The sequence below is a fragment of the Anas acuta genome, chromosome 9 (genome assembly GCF_963932015.1).
Source record: "Anas acuta chromosome 9, bAnaAcu1.1, whole genome shotgun sequence".
Lineage (NCBI taxonomy): Eukaryota > Metazoa > Chordata > Aves > Anseriformes > Anatidae > Anas > Anas acuta.
In genome coordinates this window covers 14,564,097-14,587,082 of record NC_088987.1, presented here as the reverse complement: position 1 = coordinate 14,587,082, position 22,986 = coordinate 14,564,097, and the positions used below count along the sequence as shown (strand labels likewise).

Sequence of the window (22,986 nt, the reverse complement as noted above, 5' to 3'; positions counted from 1 at the left end):
GGCGGGGCTTAAAGGGGGCGGGGCTTAAATAGGGCGGGCGGGGGCGGTGCCGCTCTCCGCTTCCCGCCCTGCCTCAGGGGCTGCGCGCGCGGCGGCGGTTGGCGGGGCCGGCGGCTGAGGTGAGCTGAGGGGGGGCTGAGGGGGATCCGTGAGGGCTCTGTGAGGGTGCGCCGTGCTCGAGGCCCGGTGGTAGCGTCCCCCTTGCAGGGCCACGGCGCTGAAATTGGGTAGATTCAGGAAATCCTCGCTTGCAGCATCGGATGCTGAGCGTGGGGGTCCCCCGGCGGCTGTGGGGGGCTCCGCAGGGACCCGGCGGTGTCCCAAAGCCCGCGGGGAGAAGCCTCACGAGGAGCATCTCCGGCTGCAGGAGGTTTGGCTGCTCGCACGCCGGCTTAGCGGGGGAATTCCTGGCCTTGCAGGCAATAGTTTTTATTTTTAGAGCGAAATTTTACCTCAGAAGCGAGCTGCACGGCTTTCACTCCGTGCTGAGAGGTGCGAAGGGTGAGCGTGCTTCAGGGGGGCAGTGGAAGGGGTCAGATGGCGACAGCTTCCTGCCCACACAATGAGGGTTGGAGTCCTCTAGATAAGAGGCAGCTCTGCTACGTGGGCTCTGCGCGTGGGAACAGATCCCTTTTTGGTTAAAGAGGGTGAGCCAGAGGAGGAACCAGAAAGGGGACCTGGAGCACTCATCTGACAAGGGTCCTGCTCGTGGTGACATTTTAGATTATCGTAGTGAATGATACCTCTTGAAATCATGCAAGTTAGCCTGATAGAAGTTCACTGGTGTTGGCAGGTCTTGGTTACAAGAGGTTATTTCACAGAGGTGTCAAATGAGAGGTTTCTTTTTTCCCTGTGCTTTGTATCTCTGTGTGACAGAGCTGTGTGCAAAAATCCGAACTTGGCAGCAAAAGTTAAAATGGATGACTGAGTTTGCAAGCATCTAGACCAAAGAGGAGGGGAAAACGTTTCCTTTTGAAGTCATCAACTCTTTACAGAACACTCAAGCATGAAAGGAAATGGCGAGGGGGGGAAGTTTAAAAAGAAAAAAAAAAACTGTGTGAGGGTTTTGTTGTTTTTTTGAGCTTTGAAAAAAAACATATTTCCTGTAAGTGGTAATATGCCTTTTAGCATATTTTGGTTAGTTTCTGGAAGGGATGTGAACTTTTCTTTTTCAGGCTTCAGTATGGTTTGTCATACATTAATGTTACCATGTTAATATTGCTTGAATTTATTGTCTACTGATGGGAGTAAACTGCCTAATGTTTGCTGACAATCCTGCTCCTTGTTAATACTGAAGATTCAAATATTTTTCCTCTGTGAGAAGTGATTTGCACTGTTTCAAAATGTCAATGTTTATTCAAGGATGCTCGTTTCCTAATTTAGCATTCAAAGTGGATATTAGTTTGTTTTTTTTTTCCTCATGTGATTTTTAATAATCTGGAATATATTTTTTGTTTTGTTTTCAGATTTGTTCCTGACCTTCCATAAAAATGTCTAAGGTAAGAATAACATTTCTGCCTTCATATGTAACAATGCAGAATGTATATTTTGTTTTTAAAAAATTACCTACAGACACAGACTGTTTAACCATTACTTTGTCGTTGGTGGGCCTGTGTAAGGTAAATTTACAGCTCACAAATGAGAAAACAATAGCGAGTTATTGAGTTTAATAATATACATATTAAAGCAATTTTCTACACTGAGCATGAAACTCTGTAGTTAACTAATGCTCCTGGAAGGATTTAATTTTGGTCATGGATTTGTATAGAAGTTCCCTGTTAACATTTTCACTGAAACTTCCATCCTTCTGCTGTGTTTTGAGCAGAAATAATTTCAGGGAAGGATGTTCTTGTATTTAACTTATTGGTAATGTATTTATTTGTTCATGTAGTCAACTGATCAGGAAAATCCTCCCTGAAAGTGCAGTAACATATATTAAAAAAAAAAAAAAAGCTGGGATTCAACTAATTGTTGGTCTCGTGTTTGGTATAACAGGTTAAAACATTCATGTTAGTTTATTGGAGTGAAATGAATGATAAAAGGTACTCAAGTAATATATTTGAGGAGGGAAACTAACAGATCTAAAGATTTCTCTATGGTATTTGTAGTAGAGGGCATTTGAATCACACTTGTATAATGTTCTTTTCCTTTTGAAAGAGATCTCTAATGAGGACTTTCAGCAGATGACTATCTCTTCATAAGTGCCAAAAACCAGATTAGTAAAAGTCATACTTATTTTAGTGCATATGCCTCACACACAAGCATTTTTATTTTAAATGGGTGTGAAGGCATCATTTAAGAAGACTGTGATTAGCAGTACTTCAATAAATAAACCTTTTTTTTTTTTACTTGAGGTGATCTTTAGTGAATGAGAATAAACAAGAGTAAATGAAACATTTTTTCTAAGCTTTAATTGAAGGCAGTTGTTCTATACTTTATGAAACTATTGAATAACAGGAAAAAGCATCTAGTTTACTCTGTGTATGTCATGTAGTTTTGAATCATATGATTTCAAGTGTTAAATCCCATCGTCTTATCAATGGGATTGACTTTTTCTGTTTCTTAAGAAGTTGTAGTGAGAACAGTCGAAGGCGGAACTTCTGAGAGCTAAATGAGCTACAAAACTGATTTTCCACGCTTCCTTTTCTGGTTTATTGCATTTGAAATAGCTGAGGAGATCACTTACCAAACAAGTATATCTTGTATGGTTTTTTATTATTGTCTTATTTTATTTTTAGCAACAGCCTGCTCAGTTTACCAATCCGGAAACCCCTGGCTATGTTGGGTTTGCCAACCTTCCCAATCAGGTTCATCGGAAGTCTGTGAAGAAAGGCTTTGAATTTACTCTTATGGTGGTTGGTAAGAAAATGTTTCATAGTCTTCCTCGCAACAAATTCTTGCTTATGTAGAGCATGTAGTTAAAGTTATTGCTTCTACTATTGTAAGGCGTCGGCTAGCATCAGAAAGCTCTTCTGGACTGTAGCATTTAACTTTCTTTTATAGTTTATTAATTCATGCATCAGTTGTTTTCCATGTTGCAAACAGTGTTTGAATATGTTAATAATTTTGTGGATGTGGTGAAGAAATTTTGTTTTGTCTTACAGGGTTCAAGCATTCCATTTAAAATTTAGCTTAAAAGTGAATTTGAATAGATGCTTTGTTTGCTTGCTTGTTTTTATTAAGCAAATGGTATCAAGGAGACTATTTAAACTATTTGCTATGTAGTTCAAGAGAATCCAAACTCTGGTCTTTCCACCCCTTCTGAATATTTTTGTAAGAGAAGAATAGAATTAACTTAGTTGGTTTGATGTGAGGCTTTACTTTTCAAATTGATACTGATTGTCTATTAGCAGTTAAAATTTAAAGTGTAATTCTATTAGGTATTTCGTTGACAATCTATATTGATACCAGGAATGGGAAGAGAAATCTGCATCTGTGGAAAGACTCTGATCCATGCTCTCAAAAGTCAGTGATATTTTTGCAGATTAAGTAGGCTTCACAAATCAGGCTTTGTTGTGTTTTTCCTGAATCTATATTTCTTATTGCTTGGGCACTGTAACTCCAGAATTTGGTGTTTAAACTCTGTAATTTTCACCTTGAAGACAGAAGTATCCTAATAGAGTTGTCTGCAGTCAGATTCTTTATGTCTTCATAAGAAGTAAAGCTCATTTGCATGTGCTAGATTTGTCCAAGGGGACATCACTGTGGAAATGAGCAGGAGAGGTGAGTCAGTACGTGATAGTAGGTGTTTAAGTTCTTAATTGTTTTGGATTCCAGTAGTTGTAGGAAGAATCTGTCCTCAAACCTGTCATTAGTTTTGCCAAATGACAGCTCTAGCCTTGCTTTTGCCCCATTTATCTCTTCAACAGTGCAATGTTGGACAGCACTGGCCCTTGTTTTCGGCTTCCTAGAATTTTATGGCAGTTGTTTCCTGTTACCTGGGGTGAGGGAGGAGAGGGAAGAGGGAACAAGGACATAGGGAAATTAAGTTACACTGCTTGATAAATGCCTTTTAATTGTTGGGAGTCATTTCATTTTAGCTCTGTTGGATTTGCCTAGGATAGTATCATAATGGATACCTTATAAAATCTAAGGGTAAAGCCAGCCTTTAGATGTTGGAAATCCTGGTATCTGCTGTCACTCTTTGGAATTTACTGTTCTGTGATCCTAGGTCTGCAAAACAAGGGTGTGCTTAATATCCAGAGCTCTTTCAGATGCATCACAAATAGGGCTATGTAAAGCAATTCTTGCAGAAAGCTGTGCAAAATTATATAGACCATACAGCTGTTTCTGCTCTTTTGTAGAATAGAAAGTTGTGGGAAAATGACATGGTGTCAGAGTAACAGAAAGGCAATTAACCCCACCATGTCTCAGAGTAAAATTGAACTCTGTAGTCACTGCCTGCCGCTGTTCTAAGGGATAAATGAAAACTGCAGCAAGAAAACTTGCAGAAAAGTAACTTAATTGAAAATGTGGAGTGATATTTTGAGATACGCTAGCAGAGGGAGGCAGTTGATGGAAGTTAAGACAAAATAAACTGCGCTTTAAGTTGATTATTTCAGCAGTTTGGAATGTGAATTCTTTCTCTTGAAATATGTATGGGGTTTAAGTATATTCTCTTGTGGGCTGTATCACAATGTCTGTATTGAACTGTAGTTCTCCACTAACTGTATTTCTCATTTTCTGATCAGGGAAATGTTTTGCCTGTTCTGTTTTTAGGCTTTCTGGACTGACAGTGTCTTGATCAATGCTTTTTCTTCACGTTGTTATTTTAAGTATTGTTTGTCATGGTTGGGGAAAAAATAAGCTGGAGTTTATAACAATGTTTGCTTGTCTCTGTTGCATCCGAAGAAATCATAACCACTTGTATTTATTAACAATTGCATATTTATTCTGATTATTAAGATATGGCTTCATCTAAACAGTTCTTTCAGTTGAGAGTCACTCAACTCTAACTGCTGGGGCCAGTAGTTACAATAGATGCTGTTTCATTCGTTTTTGACAGAGGCAATGAAAACTGATTCGGTTTAGACGTAATATTTACCCAGGATGAAAATAAGAAGTGTGCCACTGGTTGAAATTGAAGTTTTCTTGGTTTTGCTGAAATGATGCCATGCGAGTGTTGAATTACTCTGGCTGCATGTCTCTTTCACTAGTGAAGGCTGCACTGGTAAAATCCTATCTTGAGAGATGTGTTCTATAAGGCATCACAAAACAGCATCTTCTAGTCAAATCTTTATTTTAAAAAAGAATTCCTTTTTGTTGTTGCTGTTCAGATATTTTTCTCAGACTGCTGTTACAGAACAGACTTTGTTGCTTAGAGGGATCAAGTAACCCTCTCCATTTTTGCTTTTTTATTCTCAAAAAATAATTTGTTCAGTGAATGCATGTACTGAGCAGTTTGAGTTGCTGGTCTTCTTTATGCTGACATTTTTTTCTGATTTATTTCTTGATATTTAGCCAGTTACTTAGCTTTTGAACTTTTCTGATGGCTCAGTCAGTAACTCCGGAAGAAAAACGTATCTGGTACGCTTTGGTAAACCCCAATTTCATCAGTTAAAAAATTACTTTATGCATACTCAGCACTCATATCATGTTCCTTTCCCCTCGTTTTTTTCTCCATTAGCGTAAAAAGTTGGAATAAATCACACTTTATGATGGTGATCTTTGCAGAAGCTCAGTAACACCTCTTTCATTGTTTAAATTGATGATATGGCCTAGACAAGGCCCAGCTTCTCAGTGTGTATGATATTCTGGAGTGCTAGCAGAAAAGCTTACCTTAAAAAAAATCAGGAGACGTGATATGGGAAATTAAAGTCTAATTTTAAAATGATCAGAATTCCACTTGCCTAGAAGGTTTAATTACAAATCATCTCTGAAAACTCTGAGAAAGTGTATAGTAACGTTGAGATGAATAAATTGTAATTCAACATTCCTGTGCAATTTTTTTCTAATACAAAATTCTAAGTTGTATTAATGAGCTGTAAATGTTTAAATGCAAAAAAAAAAAGTAGATTTGACATGAAAAAATATACAGTCAGATGAAACTTTCTGGATACAGTGGAGATTAATCATGCAAATATATTGACTTTATGTTTAAATTGAATCACAGGTGAATCTGGATTGGGAAAATCTACATTAATAAACAGCCTCTTCTTGACAGATCTCTACCCAGAAAGGATAATCCCAGGAGCTGCTGGTAAACACACTTTTGTTCTGTTTTTTTTTTCTGTTCTTGATGATTTGAAGTTGAGTATTTTTATGTTTGGATTTTATTATCAGCCAGTTGTTTCAAGCTCTACTAATTTCTAATGTATTGGCTGATACTTGAGCTACCACTGATTGTAGAACTGAGTTCTTGGTCTGTGTAGTTTAGTCCTTGGGTGTGTTGAAGAGTCATACTGGCATCTGTCTGCTAATCTCTGCTTAAAATACGTCATCGTGTCATGTTAAGAGAAATAATCAGCAAAAGCAATCAGAAACTTTTTAAATCTATTGCAATTCTACTTGAACACTTTTTATGTTTGCTTGGGATTGCAATTTGATTCCTTTGGTCTGGGTAGATAGTGAATGTGCACTCAAACTTGTTTCTTCTTCCCCTCCTCTGAGGAGGGGGAGCGAGAGAGCGGTTGTGGTGGAGTTCAGCTGCCCAGCAAGGTAAAAGCCACCACAGCACTTCACCTCTATTTCATCTTCAGATACCTTGTCCCTTTTTTATCCTGTTAAACAAGGCATACAATAATGCAATGAAAGAGAATATTGTAAGACTATAGATACTATTTTCTTCTTTGCTACTTGTTAAACAACTTGATTTAAAAATTTATCATGTTGGCTGAAAACTGCTTTAAACCTTAGGAAAATAACATGTTACGTATAATTTAGTATTGTTCTACAAATTGCTGAGTACTTACACTTTTTTCTCAGTCACTCCCTTTTGCCTCAGTTTCTATATAAAATTTGAAACAAGTAAGAAATCTAAAAGATTTTCGTAACCTGACAATCAATCCTTTGATAGTGTCTCAATATGACAGCCTTATAAATTCTGTTCTGAAAGATCAAGTTTCTTGTCTTTTAGAGAAGATTGAACGCACTGTGCAGATTGAAGCCTCAACAGTTGAAATAGAAGAGAGGGGTGTGAAGCTTCGTCTTACAGTTGTAGATACACCAGGATATGGAGATGCTATCAATTGTCGAGATTGGTGCGTACACAGAGTACATATTGATCTAGATTTGATGACTGAACACCCATTTCACATTATGTCTAATGATATAAGTCAATATCTTCCTTTTCTCATGTGTTAGGTTAAGTGCTGAATTTGAGGTGTCGCTTTTGGAGAGATGGGCAAATTTTCTAATTTTGAGGAAGCTTGGTTTAATTTTAGATGTGATTCAAGTTTAAAAATGTTTTCAGTTGCTATATGAGATACATAAGAAGCATCAGATAACTTCATCCACAGCTTGAAAAATGCTGTGACACAGATGCTTTGATATTTTGTATTTTTCTCTCTCCTTGGTTAACTTTTTTAGGTTTGGAGGGGTTTTAAGTGGATCATGTACTTGACTCTTGTATATTCAGAAAGCAGTGGACACAGTGAATTAAACAACCCCCTGAGAAAGTAATCCATCTAGTCTTTGGTGCAAATAAAAATTCACCATTAGATCTTGTCTGCATTTGTTTGGGCACTCTCAGACTCCATGCTTTTTTTTTTTAAGTGTATTTTCATTGTCTTAGGTTCTCGAGTGTCTTGAAAAGTTTGCTTTCTAGTAAGTACCAATAAATCTTGATTAATGGCATTCAGTGATAGCCTCTGCTGCACTTTGGCCAACTTTCTGTCAAGAACTTGCTGGTCCATCTCATCCGTTCTCACTGTGGCATCTTGCTGCCCTTTTTGCTTCCCTGTTCTCCCATTAAAGTTTTGTTTGGGATCTATGAATTGCTTCTAAGGTTGGTTCTCCACCTTAACTGGGAATCAGAATGTCTCAAGCCAGTGTTCAGAGATGCACTTCTTATTTTATTCTTCCATTCAGTAATAAACTGATAATTCCATCTTTTTAGCCTTGGGTATTTATCGTTGGCAAGCATACAATAGGAGGAGTGTAGCTGTCTGCTCAAACCAAACAAATTTGTGTGTAAGGTGAAGTGGTTCAGAGAGATGCAATTCAGAGCAGTATGATGCAAGATTTCAGCATTTTTGCATCTTTGTTTCAGCTGTTGGGGAGTTTGCTGTTGCATCAGCATCAATAATTTGATGTTTTAAATTGATTTAGAACAAGAAGCTTAGACTGTCCTGAGTATGTGCAATTAATGCTAATCACAATATGAATACTAGCCCAAGAGCAGTTTACTTAGAAGTTGAGATGTGTATCATTATGTGTATATGTATTTGTATTTTATCTTAATATGTAAATATATATATTTATTATCCATAGTAATTATTGTTTATTATTTTGGCATTCGATTAAAATGCTCGGGTATGTGCTTAAGATAATTTTACAGTGTCAGTAAATTACTTTTGTCCATCAACAGGCTGCTTCATCAGCAGGAGGTCTGGGTATTTTAATGTAACCTTTGAAAGTTCACTAAAATTATTGGCCGTTTGGGAATGAGCATGATTTCTTAAATCTCAATTTGTTTCACAGTTTTAAGACCATAATCTCCTACATTGATGAGCAGTTTGAGCGATATCTGCATGATGAGAGTGGTTTGAACAGAAGGCATATCATAGATAACCGTGTTCATTGCTGCTTCTATTTCATTTCACCGTTTGGTCATGGGTAAGTATTTCTGTCATTTTTATTTTTGAAAAATAAAAATGCTTCATTTTTTTTCACTTCAGGGAATTTGTTTTGCACCATTTGTTTTAAATTATCAGAATCAGATTGTCATTACTTAAGTATTAAAACTAAAAGGAGGGACATTTAGAATTAGAATTTTTCAGTTGAAAGGGAACAGCAAAGATTATCGAGTCCAATTGCCTGACCACTTTAGGGCTAAATAAAAGTTAAAGCATATTAATGAGGGCATTATCCAAATGCCTCTTGAACATGGACAAGCTTGGGGCATCAACCATGCCACAAGGAAGTCTGTTCCAGTGTTTGACCGTGAGGGTTCATGGTAAAGACATTTTTCCTAATATCTAGTCTGAAGCTCTCATTGCACAGATTTGTGCCGTTCCTGCATGTCCTATCACAAGTTACCAGGGAGAAGAGATGAGCACTTCGCTCTCTATTCCTCCTCAGGAAGTTGTAGAGAGTGATGAGGTCACTTCTTAACCATCTTTTCTCCGGACTAGACAAGCCAAATGTCCTCAGTGTCTGCTCACAGGACATGCTTTCCAATGCTTTTACCAGCTGTTTTGAAGCAAGCTTTTGGATTCAGTTCCTGTATCGAGATCACTGTTAAAAATGTTGAGCATAACTAGCTGTAGAAATGAGCCCTGGGGAATACTGCTAATGACCAGCTGCCAGCCAGATGTAGCCCCTCCCAGCACAACCCTTTGAGCTCTACCGTTCAGCCAGCTCATCACCCAGCGTAGTGTGAGCCTTTTTATCTCCCAGTTGGACAATCTATCCAGAAGGATACTGTGAGGGGTGGTATCAGAAGTCTTACTAAAATCCAGAAAGATTATATCTACCACCTTCTCTTTGTCCACTAAGTGGGTGACCTTACTGTAGAAGTAGATCAAATTAGTAAGGCAGGACTTTGCCTTCATGAACCCACGTTGGGTATTCCTTGACAGTAGCTTTGCTCTTTAAACATCTTTCAGTATCCCCCAGGACAATCTGCTCCACAACTTTTCTGGGTACTGAGGTTATACTGACAGGTCTGTAGCTGCCTGGGTCTCTTCTTGTGCAGGTATAACATTGGCCAGCTTCCAGTAAGCAGGGTCCTCCCCAGAATCCAAAGACCTGGGAAATTGTTGAGAGGGGTCCAGCTATAACATCCACTAACTCCTTCAGTACTCCATCAGGCCCTACGGATTTAGGAACGTTCAGCTGATAAAACTTGTACCTTACAATTTCAGTGGCCACTTCAGTGAAAGGTTAATGCTTGTCCAGTTGTGGTCCTCAGAGGACCATGAGAAATGTAGAGAACCAGGGAACCCAAGGTCTATCTTTAATATTAAAAACAGAGGCAAAACAAAGGCATTAAACTCCTTTTCCTTAACCTTATTTGTTAGGTGGCCATCTTCATCAAGCATCAGTTCAATGTTTTCCTCAGACTTCCTCTTGCTCTTAGCATACTTAACAAAAGCCTTTTTTGTTCTCTTGTCAATGTTGGTGTGAAGATACTTTGGTCATTTAGATTAAAAATACAATTTTTCCATATTTTATTTTTAGCCTTAAGCCTCTGGATGTTGAATTTATGAAGGCCATACACAACAAAGTAAATATTGTACCAGTGATTGCAAAAGCTGATACACTTTCTCTGAAAGAGCGAGAAAGACTAAAGAAGAGGGTAAGTATTTTTCTGGCTCACAGAAAAGTGTTATACTTCGGCTATAGCAACTTGGTCACTGACAAGAGGAGTGTTCTCTTTCACCCTTACTCTGTTCTCACCAAGAAAAATATAATTTCATGTGCACTGTGTAGCATTATTTAATATGTAGTCTGATACTTTGTGAGTTCTTCTGTTATGTATTTAACTGAGAAATTGTCTTTTAAAATGTTGCCTGTGAAATGGCAGATCTGGCTACATCTACAATTACACTGAGTGAATTTTGAAACTTTGGAAAATATCTAAGTGCATTTGCTAGTGGTAATTTCTCCTGACCTGGTTGATCAGTCCCAAAGCAGAGACCATAATCTCCGAAGCAGAGACAAAGCATCTATAATCTTCATATGTCAGAATACTGATGATTGAAAAACAGGATTTTTCAAAGATTTTACTATGTCACTTTCTTCTAATACATTCCTCCTTCCATAGGCTAGGCGCCTGAACACATTCAGTCTTGTAGGACTTCGTAGTATTTACTGAGGGGAGGAACAGTACAACAAACCATCATGAGTTAGTAACTATGAAGTTTAGACTGAAGTGATAGAGAATTAAGTTGTGCTCATTTCATGCAGGCTTATTTGTTATATTTAAAACTTTGTCTATTCCTATCCCATTCTGAAAACCCTTATAGTTAATTTACCCAACTTGCAAAACTACATTACTTTGAAATACTTATTCTGCTAAAATTCTGCAGAAATAGGTTTGTTTTCTAAGAGAAAAATTTGGGTTTATGTCAAATGGATTCCAGCTCCTGATGCCATTCTTAACAGTTACGAATACAGAAAAAAGGATTTGTGGTGTTTGTCACTCAGAGTCCCTCCCCAGCTTTCCTGTAGCCCCCTGTAGGCACTGGAAGGACACTGTAAGGTCTCCCCAGAGCCTTCTCTTTTCCAGGCTGAACAACCCCAACTCCCTCAGCCTGGCTCCGTAGCAGTTCTCCAGCCTGTCAGTCATCTTCATGGCTTCCTCTAAACCTGCTCCAACAGCTCCATGTCCTTCTTGTGCTGGGGCCCCAGAGCTGAATGCAAGGCTCCAGGTGGTGTATTTGACCATAACTGATTGTGGGGAAGGCCTTTTAGCCAACACTTGGAGTGATAGGCACGTGTAAACAGTCTTAAAATAGTAAACTATATATTAATCTGTTTTACTCTATTTATTGTTTACCTGACATATTACTTTGAGTCATAGAATCACCAGGCTTGGAAGAGCCCTCCAAGACCACCTGGCCCAACCACCCCCCTACCACCAATGTCACCACTGAACCCTGTCCCCAAGCACCACGTCCAGCCTTTCCTTGTACACCCCCAGGGACGGTGACTCCACCACCTCCCTGGGCAACCCGTCCCAGTGCCTGACTGTTCTTTCTGAGCAGAAATGTCTCGTTTCCACCCTGAACCTGCCCTGGCACAGCTTGAGACTGTTCCCTCTGGTCCTATCACTGGTTACCTGTGAGCAGAGGCCGATCCCCAGCTCCCCACAGCTTCCTTTCAGGCAGTTGCAGAGAGCAATGAGGTCTCCCCTGAGCCTCCCCTTCTCCAGACCAAACCCCCCCAGCTCCCTCAGCCGCTCCTCACAGCACTTGTGTCCCAGGCCCTTCCCCAGCTTCGCAGCCCTGCTCTGGACATGCTCCAGGGCCTCGATGTCCTTCTGGCAGTGAGGGGCCCAGAGCTGAACCCAGCACTTGAGGTGCGGCCTCACCAGAGCAGAGCCCAGGGGGACGATCACCTCCCTGGCCCTGCTGGCTGCACTGCTCCTGACACAGCCAGGATGCCGTTGGCCTTCTTGGCCACCTGGGCACACTGCTGGCTTGTTGTCAGGTGAGCATCCATCAGCACCCCCAGATCCCTTCCCTCTGCACAGCTTTCCAGCCACTCTGCCCCCAGCCTGTAGTGCTGCATGGGGTTGTTGGGGCCAAAGTGCAGGACCCGGCCCTGAGCTGTGCTGAACCTCATCCCCTTGGCCTCTGCCCACTGACCCATCTTGCCCAGGTCCCTCTGCAGGGCCTTCCTGCCCTCTGGCAGATCGACACTTCCTGCAGTTTGGTGTCACCTGCAAACTTACTGAGGGTGCTCTCAATTCCCTCACCCAGGTCATCAATAAAGATATTAAAGAGGCTGGGCCCCAACACCGACCCCTGGGGAACACCACTGGTGACAGTCACCAGCTGGATTTCACTCTGTTCACCACCACTCTCTGGGCCCAGTCACCCAGCCCGTTTTTAAACCAGTACAGCCTGTGCCTGTCCAAGCCATGGGCTGCCAGCTTTTCCAGGAGAATGCTGTGGGAGAATCTGACAAAAGCCTTGCTGAAGTCTAGGCAGACTGTCAACAGGCTTTCCCTCATCCACCAGGCAGGTCACAGGAGATGAGGTTGGTTAGGCAGGACTTGCCTTTCATGAACCTATGATGACTGGGCCTGATCCCCTGGTTGAACTGTTCACATTTAAACACAGTTGCAGTATAGCGCTGTCTTGCTGCTATGTTACATTTTGCAAAAGCTAAGGATAATTACTGACACAGTAAAGCAGCATTAGGTATGCCTTAGGTTGCAGGAAAGAGGATGATCATCACCTGAATTAAGCAATTTTTCTCTCTAATTTGCATTTTGAATGAGGAGTGAACCATGGGTTTTCAATCAGAATCAAGATGTGAATGAAATGAGGCAAACAGAAAGCAAAATAAATTTGCGTATTTTAAATAGGCAAGTACAACACACACAAAAAAAGCTTTGCTACTTGATGTTCAGGGACTTAAATGGCTGAAATACATTAATTTTCTTCCATTGCAAAGTGCATGGCAAATAATACTAGTGTCAAAAGGTTAAAACTTCTACATTCTGTGACATTTTAAAAATCTCTAATCCTGTTTGGAAACTCAGTTTTGTTCTCAAGTAAGACTAGAATATAGTAATATTCTATACTAGAATATAATATTCCGTAGGAAGGACAAGGAAGGTTGTACTTCCGTTTTGACAGTTACAGCTAATGTGGATTGACAGTTACAGCTAATGTGGAGTAAGATGAATAAGGGAGGAAGAATTTTTTGCATTGTTTTTATATCTTTGTTTAAAATAAAATTTCACAGCTAGTTATATGTGTAATTTTATGTGTAATAAATTGTTGGAGATGAAACACTGCAAGGCTCAATTGCAGGTCTCGTTTACGTACAATAATCATTGTTATTTGGTAGATATTTTTTCAGGAGGACTGAGTTTCCTCAATGAAGCTGATTTCATTGTGAATACAATTTTTAAATAGTGGAAGCTTTCGAAAGGTTAAAATAAAGAAATGGAATAAATGTGCCACTGTTTGTCTGAAGGTCTGTGGCAAGGAGTTGTTGAATATCTTCCTTAAAAACAAATAGTTGGCAATGAATATGAATTAGTAAGATATACACAATCTCTGTCCTGATTAATTTTACCTTAAGTTTTAAAAGTGCTCGCTTTACATGTATATTACCTCTGTTTCTTTTATGTAAATCTCAGATTCTGGATGAAATCGAAGAGCATGGCATCAAGATTTATCACCTGCCTGATGCTGAATCAGACGAGGATGAAGATTTTAAAGAACAGACAAGACTGCTGAAGGTATGAATACACTGTATCTTTTCAGAGTGCTCAGATGGCTTTAAAACAAAAGACAGAACGTGACCTTTGATGAGACCTTGAGTGAGTTACTGTAGCTCTGTGCCTAGGCTTCCTTATCTGGAAGATAGTGGTTACAATGACATTTTTTTCCCCTACAAGCTTTTTTGACAGCTTCAAATTAAAAACATTGTGTACTTACTACCAATATATGCAGTGCTGAGAGGAATAAGAGTTTTTTTTTTTTTTTTTTAGTTGTTTGTCTAGCTCATTGTTGGTAATTTTTGAATTTTTGACTTTCAGGCCAGCATTCCATTTTGTGTAGTGGGATCCAATCAACTCATTGAAGCTAAAGGTAAAAAAGTTAGAGGCCGACTTTACCCATGGGGTGTCGTTGAAGTGGAGAATCCTGAACATAATGACTTTCTGAAGCTGAGGACCATGCTAATGTAAGTAGAAAACTCCAATTAAATAGTAGTAAATAAATAAATAAATTAGAAAGATACTGAAACATTGGGACGGGGGTGTGGAGCGGTTGCGGAATCCTCAGGGATGTGGAATTCATCTGGAGAAGGCCATGAGCAACCTTGATCTAGTTAGTGTAGGCCTAGGTAAGGATTGGATGAGAGGTCCACAAATCCTTTCCAATCGGAATTACTCAGAAGTTCTGTGAAAATAATCGTATGTCTAATTCTTCTGTTGAACACAGATGGCCATGAATATAAACCAGGTTGCTTTGTACATTGTGCTTGTTTCTGTGTGCTTTTATAGACTTCACAATTTTGGTATTTAAGTTTTTTCAGCTGTGCTATTCAGCATCCCCTGCCCAGCACTGCTTCGTCAAATGTCTCACACAGGAGTACAGGCTTACACAGAGGCTGTCTCGGGGTCTGGGGTGGTGTCTCTGTCTTTCATTGCACCTATTTAACTTGCGTTAGCTTTGAAATTAGCATGTTAAATGGGTGCATGCACTGAACTCAGTGACCGAATGCAGTGCTGAATGTACGAGTTCCTTAACCATGCTGATGTGACGCTGATGTGTTTTATCTTTTGATTTTTCTTCCTTCCTCTAGCACCCATATGCAAGATCTTCAAGAGGTGACCCAGGATCTTCACTATGAGAACTTCCGCTCTGAGAGGCTCAAACGAGGCGGCAGGTGGTCATCTTATTGTTATAAGCAGTTTCTTCCTCCTCTGAATTTATTTTATTCTTCTCCTATCCCCCCATTTCATTGCTAGGATTTCGTAGATCATGGACAGCTCTCTAGTTACAGCCAACACAAAACTCAATCAATCAGCTTACACTGACAGTAAGAAAAAGTAGTATGTAAATCTGAAGAGATGGCTGTGACACTAAAAAGGGTACAGTGAGATCTCTGTTTTGTTTAAGACTTAAATGCAGTTGGATCAGAGTGTTTGGGTATATAAGTAGGGCAGATGTGTATGACAGAGATCTAAAAATGTGCAAATTAGATTAGCTGATGCATTCAAAGAAATCCCTTTTTTGACTTAACCACTTGAATATCTGTACCGTGTCTTTAAGAAGAGAAACAAGTCCTGCACTACTTTATTTAACACAACATAAATAAATAATTTTCTTCGTAAAGCAGTCAGAGAATAATGTCTTTCTACCCTCTTTTGAGCTGTGGTAAAACAGGCAGGCAGAATACCCCATTTTAAACTAAAATAGCAGGGTTTACAAAGTTGAGTTCGTGAGCTCTTGCTGAAAACTGCGTGTGTTTCCTGGTTTAGATTTTTAGGTTGCTTCTCTTATTTCAACCACTAGAGGGTTTCATAATTGCACATTTCAGTGGATTTGATACATTTTGCAAAGCTTTTTCCATTATGTAACTTCTACTCTTGAAATAGGCTTTGTCATATGCCTGGTCTATTTTCAGAAAAAGGAGTTTGATTCTGCCTGTAGGATTGGCCTACTAGTTCAGTTTTCCCTTCAGCCATGGTGACATACTTTTCCCCCCTGACTTAAATCCTGAGTTCTGAAATTCAAGCTAAAAAACTGTCAAGTTCCGGTACCTATTACCCAAAAGGTATTTACAAAGGTCTTAGAAGTAGTGTCATGTTAGGGTGTCTAGAGTTAAAGTAAAGTCAAAAAAATCCTCATTTTTTTGAGGATTTGAAGTTGCCTCTGCCAAGGACCCGTGACGGTCAGTTGCTGTTAAGTTTAGATATCTTTGTGCAATTAAACATGCTTTTGTGTCTTGTCTAGCTAAGTGGCAGAGAGATCTTTGTTTTTACATTTCCAAAGTGTTCCTGCACTTGAGTTAAGCTATTGTAAGTGAGGGTGCTTTACACGGGAATTTGTTTCAGATTTGTACCTATTCCACTGGCAGTCCTTGGCAGTGTTTCTAGAGGCTTTTGGACACGGGATTTGATTTCTCTGGCAATCTTACAGAAAAGCGTGCAAATGCACAGAAGCAAGTTTTCTCAAAGATAAATGTACTCCTTTTTTTTGGAATGACTTTTAATAAATGATTTTTAAGTACAATGCAGTACTGAAAAAAGGAGAATGGACTTCCTATTTTGTTGGGTTTAGCTTTTTACTTTCTAGAAGCTTTAAGGGTAAGATATAACTTAATGTATACTGTTTAGGTGTTTGCAAGTAAATGTGGTTCATGAAGTTAGAGATGGGATAGAAATGCAACAAAAAAAAGGATCCACCTGAGGGTAGCTGAGTTTTCAGATTAATAATTTCTAGATGTTTTACATGCTGCTTCCATATTTTTGTTAACATCTTGTCCGGCATTGTTTTGATTTTGTGTATCAATTTGTATCGATTTACTGCACCTGTGAAAAAGAATTGAGTACAGTGTTTCTGTACTCAGATTTCTGAATTGCTATACCTGCATGGCACACCAATTGCAATCAGTTAAGATAATGTTATAATCAGGTAAACTTCTGCATGTGAATACTTTTCAGAAATAGTTTTCACTGATACCTATGTAAAAAGATCTGTCATGTCATAGCCAGAACTCATTTTGAAGCTTATGCTTGTTCTGGGCATAACTTCATAAAGGATAAGGAATAAATATATATTAAAAAAAAGTGAATAGCAGCTACGTGGGGAACATGTTTCAGTAAACTTTGTGTTTGTTATGAAATATATACAATGTGTTCTGAAAGCCTTGTTTTTTGTCAACAAAATATTCACTGGAAAGGCAAGATCCAGAGTGTATGCATGTTGTTGACCAATATCTGTTTATTGTAGGAAAATAGAAGATGAAGAAGTAAATAAAGACCAGATTCTGCTTGAAAAAGAAGCTGAAGTAAGATGAAAAATTTCTGTACTCTTGTGATGGGGGAATTTTTATTTTTTTTATTGCTGTTTTAAGTCAGTTGATTTGCATGATCTTGATCATTTGTAAAGGGAAAGACAAAATTTGCTGATATAAAGTTATTCAAGGTACAGTAACAAAAGAGAAAGTGGAAAAGTATAGAAGAGCCTCAGAATACTAATTTATTGGAACAAGCAGAATCTGGTAAACATCAGATTCCATTGTACAAGTCATTTGTGCAGGAAGGGACAGCCATCATATATGAGAAAAGGTTCTAAAATCAGCAATTGCAGATTGGGAAAAAGTTATGCTCGGCAGCAAGGGAGGAAACAATGGTGGGAATTACCAGGAATGAAGAACAACATGAAAATTCTCGTTTTGCCACTGTGATAAATCCATAATTCAGAGCTCTAACACTGTTTTTGTGGTCCCCCTAATTCAAAGAGGATATAGCTATGACTAGAAAAAATACTGAATAGCAAAGAGTGGGCAGAATGGCTAAAGCAGAGACCTGAGGCAGGTCCCCTCTGATGGCATACTACTTAATGTTCCTTTTGGGGAGTAGATGACAGAAGGGAAGGATGTAGTGAGGGGTTTATACAATCATAGCCGTCAGGATGAATGGGAAACTACAATTAAAGAAGCAGGCTGAATTTAATGAAATTAATAGGTGGCTTTTTATTTTTTTAACAGAAAAGATACTTTTAGTATATAAGGTATTTGTAAATTGTGGTACTCATTAGCATGGAATTTTGAGCATATCGAGAACTTGAAGGTGGTCGCTAAACACAATGGCAGAATGTTTTGATTTAGAAAGTTCTGAATTGACATATTTCTAGAATTTGAGAGCTTATGTCATGTGTGTGCACCTGCTGTTGGGCTTTTCCATTCATTTCCTAATAGCCAGTCTGGAAAGAAGGCTGAGTTAGATGGATCTTTTGATATGCCCTAGCTCAAGAAGACCCTCAGGCTCCCAGTACTGGCCTTAGTAGCTAACCAAGTCCCAAAAGATAGCCAGGGAAAAGATTGTTGTTTCAAGGAATATGAAAAAACTGTAGTGTAACGTCTTACTGGCTTAATTTTCATTGTTAAGTTTAACATTTCAGTCCGAGTTTAAAGTGTAAATAAGCAAAGACACCCAAAAAATATTTCAGTGCTGTGGCTGACTTCTTATCTTTCAAAGTTCCGTACCATGAAAGAATTTAAGTCAACCCTGTTGAATGTACCGGACTTAGTCTTAGTAGCTGAGTTACTTGATTACCCTGTGTTTAAATGTTGCAGTGTTGTACAACTGAACTAAAACAGTTTTTTAATAATGCATACATCTCCTTGGATGGTTTACCTGTAATCCTTACTTCCACCGAGTCATCACTGGTACGGAAGTTGAGAAGTAATCCTCACAGGGTTTTATTTTTGATGGCAGATATATAGGTGTAGTTGGAGGAACTTAAACAAGCTGCTTGTGTTCCTATGATAAGCTTTGGTAAGTGTGCTTGTTCAGCACTTCAACACCATCATTCTTATCTGTTAAACTTAAATGGAAATCTTTGCTTCTTCTGGGGATACTTAGAAACCTTGTCCCAAGTTAAACTAATACAGCCTGCTTATTTCAGTCAGGCAATTTTCCAACCTCTTAGTGGATGTAGATGAGCAGCATTAAAACAAGCCATAACCTGAGATTGCTGCTTGTCAGATGAAGCCAATGCAGATGCGTGTTCCCTCTTTAATATGAATAATAAATAGTGTGGTGACAGCAAAGGACCGTGTTCTGAGGTGAGATGAGGCTAAAGGTTTTCCTATGCTCTATTTTCAGCTTCGTCGCATGCAGGAGATGATCGCAAGAATGCAGGCACAAATGCAGATGCAAATGCAAAGTGGAGAAGGAGATAGCAGTGGACATCATGTATAAAGTCTTTGGTAAGGTGTTCAAATAGCTACTTTACAAAGTTTTTCTTTATTACTCATTATTATGGGTGCTATTAAGTTTTGGAAAAATGTTTACAAGACGTGTTTGTGTAGGTTTCAGCTTTTGTTTTAATTTTTAACGTTTAGCTGATGTTTATGAAGTGAAATGGCTTGAAACTAAACCAAACATTAGTGTGGCCTTACACAGACACATATATTTGCATTCATTTTTTTCAGAAAGTCTATACAATGTACGTTGGAAAGAATCACGGAAGTAATCTTTCAGATTCTATAAATGGGTAGTTCGCAAACTCACAAAGTTGTTTCATTGTGGCTTTGAAAATGTCTATGCTTCTTTTTTATCAATGTAAGGAGATAGCAGATCTTAAATTGCATTTTTCTGTCTTGTTTTCAGATTACTTTATACCTTGACTTAATGGAGACACTCCATGGATTTGAATTACGGTGGTGTTACACGGATGCCTTTTGCCCAATTTGTGACTTGGAGATTATTTTAGAATTTAACACGGAAACGCGTTGTGGTAACTCTTGTGATACGTATTTCATAACATGTAGTCAGTCAGTATTTTATATATTATACACACTTGACTTTTTGTTTTGTAATTCTTATATTGAGCTTATTTTCAGTTTCCCATTGTATTAGGGATACAAAATAGACAATGAAACTTCTAGCCTGACATGGCGTTAGATGATTTGCTTTAATATGGCGTACTAACTCCCTGCTTTTAACTTTGTATTATGTTTAGAAATAAACAGCTATTAGTGATATCAGTAGTGTGTAATAGTCACTAATTAGGGAACTTTGCAAGGTTAGTTTTATATTTTTGCAGTGTTTACAGGTGTGTGTCTGTGAGACCCTAGCCCTTCTTCTGTCTCTGCTGAGTGCAGGTGATCTCCTTTGGCCTCTGCAAGTATCTAGTTAGAATTCAGGCATGCCTTGTGTCTTAATAAAAGAAATAAGAGGAAATACCTCTTTAAGGGCACACTGTATTTTTAAGAGTTTCTTGTACGTCAGCACAAATCAGTCCTGCTGTTTTCTGGCATTACTGTAACCAAATAAGCTTGAATAATGTTGGTATGTTAAATGAGATAAACCCCAAAGAGTAGTTTTATGTCCATGGGTGTTTCCATATCCAAATGCATAAGAAATTCTTTAATTCCTAGAGAGTATTTTCATACTATTTTTAGGGCATTGCAAACTGTTAATTGTAGTATAACATATATACTAGCACACTTCCACTCTTTTTAGAGTGATCTGTGCCTGACAGGATCAAAGTGAACTATATTTTAAGGTCCTGGAGTTAGCAGTAATACTTATGAGGTGACTCCAATGTGTTACACAGTTTTTTAGGCCAAGGTCACTTTCCTTAATGCTGATAGCAAAGGAAACTGGTTTTGAGCTTGGCTGGACTTCTGCTGCATATCGTGGTAGGTACTGAATTTGCCATATGTAATAACAGCTATAGCGTACAGCTATGTAGGTGGCAGCTGAGAAGAGTACGCAGTTACTCTGCCAGAAATCATATTTCCTAATGTGATGTGTTACAAAACATCTGGACAGCCAATAAGTAGATAGAATTCCAGCTTTTCTCTGTTCTGAGCTCAGGTGCAGCAACGATTTTTATAATTTTTAATTTTTTTTTTTTGAAAAAATAATAATATTTCTACAGCTAATTTCAGTGATACTCAAATGGCTAGGTTAAATATGAACCTGCTAAGCAGAAGAAATTTTTACCTGCCTGAAACTGCTGTTTTATGAATCGCTTTATATTTGAATCTTTCTAAAAATGTGAAGCAAAGTTCTCTGCCCTAGCCTTTGCTGGGCAGAGAAAAAAAAATGGAGCTCCATTTTTCTTTGCAAAAGCAATTATTCGCAAAGTTTTGTATATGACACACGTGATCTTCCCTAACCGTCACAAAGGTGTAAATGAGAACCTTTTTATATACATGTATGTAGATGCACAGAAGTGGCTAAGTCCCGTTTTGTCAAATTATATACACATAAAACTTAGATGGAAAAGCATGCACTTCCAAGTTCTTGTATTGCCTTTTCTAAATAGCACATAGAAATAACATAGCAGTATTACCAGAAAAAAAAAAAAAAAGCAAAGCAACAACTCCACAGCACCTTATGTATTTCTAAATCTTTGATACATTTTTGTGAGTCAGTAGTCATAAATATGCCAGAAAAGTAACTCGTGTTTTACTAAGTATTTTGTGAGCTCCCATACTGTTCTGTAGTTGCCACCAATCCGGTTTTGTTCTGATTCTGCAGCATTTGCCTGCTTTTAAGCTATTATTAGTCTGGTATCTCTGATAAATGTTTTGAGCACAGCGACACAGTGACATTTGTGTTTTCACATATAAGCTTGGTAGGTACCGTAAGCTGCAATAGGACTGGGAACCAGTATTTGAACTGTGAAATCTGTGTGTGCAAACCAGTCCCGGGTTGTACATGTAACTCTCTGTGTATGTTGCTTTTTCTCCTATATTTTCTAACATGGGAGTAAAAGTAGGTTGTCTGTGCATTAAGTGCTGTTTGGTCACTACCTGTGGAATTACTTTAGGCTATATCTTAACCTTTGAAATAGCATCTATTGAAATATTTCATCAGGGTAAAGTATTCTGGATGATTCTTAGGCAAGTAATTTTTGATTTATAAATTCTAGCAGGAGAAATATTTTCATAAATATTTTTTTCATGGGAAAAATAAAGTTTATGGCACTTGCCATTTTAACTGAAAGCTAATTGCTTCCCAAGTCTTTCATTTGTAGTGTGCCTGATGTCTCTGAAGGTCTCTTTTCCCTTCAATTCTCTTGCATTGGCCTTGCATCAGTGGTTTCATGGTGAGACATAAAAAGTGAAACTATGTTTCACAGATTCTTTTTTTTTAGACAACCTTCAAGTACTGGTAGAAGAAAGACTTGGAGACAAAAGGTAGATGTTTGGTGTGGTGTTGAACTGGCTATAATTTGTTTTCTTTTATAGCTCTGTTACAGTTTCTAATTTAGGAGTCAAAATACTTCTGAATTTGCAGAGGTTTATATTTGGTGGCAAAGATGTCTTGCTCTTGGCACAAAAAACTTACTGTTATATTCTGGTTTATGTACTGTCACTAGCCAAGACTATAATAAAAATGCAAAAACATTTTTTTTGTCTTTTGTTTTGATTCCTTGTTATAATCAACCCTGGTAATGTTTGTTTGTTTGTGGTGATATGTTTTAAATATAAAGGAGACATTGAAAGAGAACACCATGCTGAAGCTGCATACAGTATGTCCGTTAAATATTGCATGCTCCACATTTATTGGTACAGTGCATTTCCGTCGGGTGCTCCCAGAGATGCTGAAGCCCTACCGATGGGACCTTGCTTTTTCAGCAGTTCTCACCAAACTTACACGTCCCCTAATTATTCTGTTAACACAGAATGAAGCTACTTTTTGTGGGTGGTGCTTTATGCAGAAGGGTTCTTGTGTTTTCTAGTGAATTGTGCTTCATTTCAAGAGAGAGTCAAAGGCTTTTTGATCTTTGTTCTAGAAATTCCATAATAATTTGGGGCTCAACTTCCTGTAAAACTGTGCCAACCACCTGTATGGCTGTTACAGATTGAGAGCACCAGGCTGTGTCCTTGTTCTTAGATTCCTGAGCTAACTGTTAATACCAGAGCATTTTATGGCAGTCCTTTGAA

The 22,986-nt window shown here is 38.5% G+C and overlaps 1 protein-coding gene across 6 annotated transcripts; it reads left to right on the top strand.

The window, feature by feature from the left end:
- The first annotated feature begins 7 nt into the window (after positions 1-7).
- Positions 8-22,446, top strand: SEPTIN2 (septin 2). Of its 6 annotated transcripts, none has more exons than XM_068692289.1 (13): positions 8-119; positions 1,467-1,499; positions 2,739-2,859; positions 6,113-6,199; positions 7,076-7,199; positions 8,641-8,775; positions 10,342-10,459; positions 13,982-14,083; positions 14,384-14,529; positions 15,154-15,237; positions 17,307-17,364; positions 19,187-19,290; positions 19,694-22,446. In XM_068692289.1, the coding sequence occupies exons 2-12, from the start codon at positions 1,491-1,493 to the stop codon at positions 19,280-19,282; spliced, it is 1,080 nt and encodes a 359-aa protein (XP_068548390.1). In that variant the 5' UTR covers positions 8-119; positions 1,467-1,490; the 3' UTR covers positions 19,283-19,290; positions 19,694-22,446. The 6 variants fall into 6 exon arrangements, with proteins under 6 accessions (XP_068548390.1, XP_068548391.1, XP_068548393.1 ...); XM_068692290.1 differs by lacking the exon at positions 8-119 and adding an exon at positions 281-290 and having other exon boundaries at positions 1,465-1,499; XM_068692292.1 differs by lacking the exon at positions 8-119 and adding an exon at positions 351-370.
- Positions 22,447-22,986: the final 540 nt, after the last annotated feature.

Bases quoted from the DNA above. Each gene is read 5' to 3' on its own strand.
- SEPTIN2 (XM_068692289.1), top strand. The intron at 6,200-7,075 runs GTAAACACACTT...CTTGTCTTTTAG, and splicing joins GATAATCCCAGGAGCTGCTG to AGAAGATTGAACGCACTGTG. The intron at 14,530-15,153 runs GTAAGTAGAAAA...TCCTTCCTCTAG, and splicing joins AAGCTGAGGACCATGCTAAT to CACCCATATGCAAGATCTTC.